This window comes from Arachis ipaensis, chromosome B2, assembly GCF_059453495.1.
Source record: "Arachis ipaensis isolate K30076 ecotype BB chromosome B2, ASM5945349v1, whole genome shotgun sequence".
NCBI classification, from domain to species: domain Eukaryota; kingdom Viridiplantae; phylum Streptophyta; class Magnoliopsida; order Fabales; family Fabaceae; genus Arachis; species Arachis ipaensis.
Genome location: NC_142437.1, coordinates 47118774 through 47124585, shown reverse-complemented (window position 1 = coordinate 47124585; position 5812 = coordinate 47118774). Strand labels below are relative to the sequence as shown.

The 5812-nt window shown below is 41.3% G+C and overlaps 1 protein-coding gene across 1 annotated transcript; it reads left to right on the top strand.

The window, feature by feature from the left end:
- The first annotated feature begins 265 nt into the window (after window positions 1–265).
- On the top strand, window positions 266–2417 carry LOC107627210 (uncharacterized). Its single transcript, XM_016330062.1, has 4 exons — window positions 266–1064; window positions 1161–1980; window positions 2102–2165; window positions 2220–2417. The coding sequence occupies exons 1-4, from the start codon at window positions 266–268 to the stop codon at window positions 2415–2417; spliced, it is 1881 nt and encodes a 626-aa protein (XP_016185548.1).
- The last annotated feature ends 3395 nt before the right edge of the window (window positions 2418–5812 follow it).

Genomic DNA, 5812 nt, shown 5'->3' with positions numbered 1-5812 from the left:
ATTTAATATATAATTTTGGTCATTAAACAATCATGTATTAAATACTTATGGTATGGCTGCCTTCTTGGCAGAAGTTCCCTTTGTCGCAGATGATGAGTTCGCCGTGGGGATAAAATTCAGTTCCAGGGAAGCTGTTATTCAGGCGATGAAGGAGTATACCCTCCGAAGATCTGTAGACTACTGTGTGTATAAGTCGGAGCCGTTAACATTTTATGCGAAGTGTACATAGTATGGGTCAGGGTGTGATTGGCTTATCGGAGTTAGCATGATCAGTAGAAAGCACTGTTGGGTTATTAGGAGGTACAACAGCAGTCACACTTGTACCAAAGCAACCATCTCTCAGGATCATTCCAAGCTGGATTCAAATACGATTGCCGAAGCCATAAAGCCGTTGGTTGAGGCTGACCCCTCTTTAAAGGTAAAATCAGTTATTGCAGAAGTGCAATCGAAGTTCAACTACACGGTCAGCTATCGAAAAGCATGGTTGACAAAGCAGAAGTCCATTGAGAAGATATTTGGAGGTTGGGAAGCATCCTACGAAGCGTTGCCCATATGGTTCGAGGCCATGTGTCATAAGGAACCATCAGCTGTCGTACATTTTGAGACTATGCCTGCATATCAAGGGGATGATTTGGTAACTGATATCCGGGTATTGCATCGAGTCTTTTGGAGCTACTACCCATGCATTAGAGCGTTCAGACACTATAAGCCAGTTGTCCAAGTGGACGGGACTCACTTGTACGGAAAGTATAAGGGTTGCTTGTTAGTGGCCGTTTCGCAGGATGGTAACAACAATATCGTGCCGATTGCATTTGCTATTGTCGAGGGAGAGACCTCTGATGCTTGGCACTTTTTCCTCAGTAACCTACGTCAACATGTTGTGACTCGGGATGGTGTGTGGCTGATATCGGACCGACATGAGTCCATAAATGCAGCTGTGGAACGTAGTCACGGAGCTTGGTCACCTCCTAGAGCTTTCCACATGTTTTGCATCAGGCATATAGAATCGAACTTTCTGAGAAAATTCAAGGCACCCTATCTGCAAAAGCTTATCGTCAATATAGGTAACATTGTATCTTTCAAATCTAGTTATTGATGAAACTGTGAACAATCTATACGTCCTGAAACTTATTTGTTGTTTGATACCTGATATTGTTTAGGATATTCGAGGATGGTTCGTGAGTATGAATTGCGTTACCAGCATTTACGAGAGCGGGGCGAGGCGTATACTAACTGGTTAAACCATATTCCCCATGAACAGTATGCGTTGGCATTCGATGGTGGCTACCGATGGGGTCACATGACGACTAATCTAGTGGAGTGCATCAACTCAGTCTTGAAGGGTACACGCAATCTCTCCATCACTGCACTTGTGAAAGCAACGTTCTACAGACTTAACGAGTTGTTCACAAGGAAAAGAGCAGAAGTGGAGGCGAGGATTAATGCAGGCCATGTTTTTACGGAGCATGTGACCTCCAAAATTCATGCAAATCAGCTTGCAGCAGGAAACATTCAGGTTAATTGCTTTGACAGGCAGAATGAGGTATTTGAAGTGCGTGAGATGCCAAGTAGGGTGGAGTATGTTGTTGACCTCCGTCGTCAGAGATGTGATTATGGTGAGTTCCAGGTGGACCGGATTCCTTGCCGGCATGTGTTTGCATGTTGTGCAAATCAACGACTAGATTGGCAGGTATATGTGCATGACGTATATAAGATGGACCAGGTCAGGCGCGTGTATCGGGCTAGGTTTAGGCCATTAGGGAATCCTACTACGTGGCCTTCTTACAATGGTCCCCGATTCGTACCGAACCCGTACCTAAGACGCGTTTCCAAAGGTCGGCCCAGGATGACGCGCTTCTTGAATGAGATGGACACACGTATGCTACGCCGTCCGAGGAGGTGTAGGCAATGTGGAGCTGAGGGACACAGTCGTAGTAGATGCCATCAGGGAGGTCCTCCAGGTACCGACAATAATGCCCAGTAGGTTTATATGATATTTGAAGCATTGTAACCTATGTCAATGCCTTGTATGATAAATGAATCACTGCTACCTTTGTGTCATTGTACTTTATGGTATTTGAACCATCGTAACCTGTATCAGTGAACTTTATGATGTATTAACCGGTGTAACATTTGTGAATGTACTTTACGGTGATCGAGTCATTGTAACCTGTGTCAATGTACTTTATTAGATTTGAACAATCGTACATTATTGCCAGAACCGAACTGATGATCGAACCGGTCAGAGTACAGGTTCATTGGATATTCAACGGTTCATGCCTAAATATACCGGTTCAAACCAGTTTTTATCCTTACATGGTCCAAATGCCGAATCGGACCGATATAGGGTCCGGTTTGCCGGTTATCCGGACGAACTGATCCGGTCCGGTCCGGTTATCATAACACTGCCATCGTAACCTGCTTCATTGTATTTTAATGAACATAAGGAACATCAACTGAAACATTTAAATACAATACTTAGTTGGTACTTATCATACTTTAGTCATACATAAATAGTTAAGGTATACATTAAGTACGATTGATGACAAGTCATCTTAGCCTAGTTTTACTAGCCTTTTTCTTTATTTTTATTTGGTTTTATGCACTTTCTTGCATCCTAAGTAAGTAATTTGGAATGAAAAAGCATGACTTCTTTGAATCAAACAACCACCATGTAATTGATGCTAAATCATGAGGTTTAAGCCAAATTTAATTGATTTCTAATGATTTATAAACCTTGTGAATTTGGAGATACTTTGATTGGTTGTTTTGATTAATTGTAGGTGAAGAAAAGAAGAAAGCGTAGCCTAAGGAGTGTGGCTCAAGGAAGAAAAAGTGTGGCCAAGAAAGGAGGAAGTGTGGCGCAACAAACCATGAAGCTCTCTCCAAGAGCACCAAGCTCACCAAGTGAGTGCTACACTTACTCTCAAGGGACCAAGGTACAAAGCTCAGCTCACTTTGTGAGCTGAGCACAACAAAGTGAGCATTATCGAGAGCACCCAAGAAATAATTCAAGGAAAATAAGTTGCAAATGCATGCTCCAAGGCTTGAACTCATGACCAAGGGGGATGGGGGAGGCACTATCCACAAGGAAAAATAAGCTAAAAATGGCCAAATGCAATCCCCAAGATTCGAACCCCACACCTTGAGGAAGCAAGGAATCAACGCAACCAAAGAAAAGGGGCAGCGCATGCCTCCCATGGGTTTCGAACCAAGGACCTTCCCTTGGATATCCCAAGGCTCAGCTCACTTGGAGAGCTGAGCGCTACTTCTTGGTGCATGAGGCACAACGTGACACGGCCAGGAGTGGAGCGCGCAACAAAATTGACACGGCCAGGAGCAACACAGCACGCATGACACGGTCCAAGGGCAGCACGCAACAAATTGGCACCAAGGCACCAATGCTCAGCTCACAAAGTGAGCTGAGCTTTCCCCTGATGCATCCAACAGCACGCTACCAAGGCCTCCCCACACTAAGTCACAAAGCTCAGCTCACTTTGTGAGCTGAGCATCCCCCTGGAAGTAAATTTCTTCATGGGCTGAAATTCAATTAAAAATCCAACTTAATTCATTTCTTCACCAAATCAAAAGCCCATCCAAATTCCAAAATCCAAGAATAGAAAGTGTATAAATAGGAGTTAGTTTGATGTAATTAGGACCTTTTTTGAACACCTCTAGACTTCATTTTTGAATTTTCCTTTTTACTTGCATTTTAATTTTGAGCTTTTACTTTTCTTAGAGAATTGGGAAGGAGAATTGATATCTCTTCTTCCTTGTTCTTGCTTGAGCACTCTTTACTTTTCTTGCTTTGGATCTTGGGTAAAGAATTGAAGAACTTCTGTTTCAATCTCACCTTGAGATCTTGTTTAATTTTCCGCATAATTGAATTCCAATTTCCATTTACTGCGTCATCTTCTACTTTCTCTGCAATTTACTTTTCTTTTGCAATTGTTCTGTTTAGATCAAGGAAGGAATTAAGATCTAGACTTGTTATCTAGTCTCTTCCACTCCTGAGATCTTCACCCTCTTTTACATTGCTGCAAATTAAGCACTGCTTTCCTGTTTTTAAATTCTTCAAGGCATTTTACTCTTCTGTTAAGATCTACTTCATTGCAATTCAATTTCCTCTTTTATGTTTAATGCAATTTACTGGTTCTTGTTTAAATTCTGCAATCCCATTCCCAATCCCTTTTATGATTCAAGCAATTTACATTTCTTACACTTTAAGCTTCAGCCATTTATATTTCTTGCAATCTAAGTTTCTGCACTTTATATTACTTGCTCTTTAAGATTCAGCTTCTTTACTTTCTTTGCTCTTTAGTTTACTGCAATTCTCCCTTTCCCCTTTACATTTCATGTAATTTAGCTTCTATTAATTACAAACACTCAACCAATACTTGATTCGCTTGACTAAATCAACCACTAAACTAAAATTGCTCAATCCTTCAATCCCTGTGGGATCGACCTCACTCATGTGAGTTATTATTACTTGATGCGACCCGGTATACTTGCCGGTGAGTTTTGTGTTGGATCGTTTTTCACACATCAACGATAATTGATACATACCCTAAACTAACTACACCAGAACTACTTTCTCACTGTCCACTTTCCAAAGTTCACAATGTTCTTGCATTTCTTCGCAGCCTTTTTGATCATGGACGGAGTGTATCGACTAGCGCTACGACGCGGGGGATCAATCCTGATATTGTAGCCTTTGCCTGTCTCACCTGGAGTGCAGGTGTCACCTGTATAAACAACCATCAAACCAAGCAACTGTATAGTATAATCAATATAAACCAACATACCATACATGAACATAATATCATCAATTGAGAAAGCAGGCATATCGTATAATCAACCTAACAAAAACATACCAAACATAAACATACTATCATCAATTGGCCAAGTAGGTATATAGTGTAATCAACCTAACAAAAACATACCAAACATAAACATTCTATCATCAATTGGCCAAGCAGGTATATAGTAACATCAACCTTAACCAATGTACCATACATGACCATAATATCATCAATTGGCTATACACTTACTATGATAATATCAATTGACGGGAAAAGCTTATATGATAATTGTACCTCTATCGTTACGGGATTCTTCATCCTCATCATCTTCCTCCTCCATGTCGTCATCCTCATCCTCGTCGTCTTCATCGTCATCTGGCTCATCCACTAAGTACTCAGCAGTCTCATGATCACAAGTCTTAGCATTTTCTTCAATCATAGTCATTGAAACATGGTTCGGATTTTGACTATTAAGAACTCCTCGACCACCATCACTCCTACTAGAATCACCAGATACAAACCCTCCAGAAGCACCCGAGTAGGTATAAAATGAATACCTCATGTCAAACGAATACCTACCCGCCATGAAGTCAGCCAGGTGGCTATATTGTGCTTGGCCGGCATCTAAGGCCATGAACCCAAGGAACTAGCTAAAAGAACCTCCCTCTCCTGAGTCAAAATGTGGCTGATGTATCGGGAATGACGTAGGAAATTGTATCTGAGGTACATACTGGCTTGTGGAATGAGGTTGTTCTTCTGCCGCTGGAGGTGGAGGTGGAGGTGGAGGTGGAGGTGGTGGTGACTATGGTTCCTACTCTTTGATGAACGGATAATTTATACGCTTTTTAGCATTATTTTTAGTATGTTTTTAGTAGAATCTAGTTACTTTTAGGGATGTTTTCATTAGTTTTTACGTTAAATTCACATTTCTGGACTTTACTATGAGTTTGTGTGTTTTTCTATGATTTCAGGTATTTTCTGGCTGAAATTGAGGGACTTGAGCAAAAATC

What these genes read in the sequence shown, in the direction of transcription:
- LOC107627210 (XM_016330062.1), top strand. Translation starts at nt 266, where the DNA reads ATGATCAGTAGAAAGCACTGTTGGGTTATTAGGAGGTACAACAGCAGT. An exon ending in AAAGCTTATCGTCAATATAG is followed by an intron (nt 1,065 to 1,160) that starts GTAACATTGTAT and finishes GATATTGTTTAG; the next exon opens with GATATTCGAGGATGGTTCGT. An exon ending in GGTACCGACAATAATGCCCA is followed by an intron (nt 1,981 to 2,101) that starts GTAGGTTTATAT and finishes AACCTGTATCAG; the next exon opens with TGAACTTTATGATGTATTAA.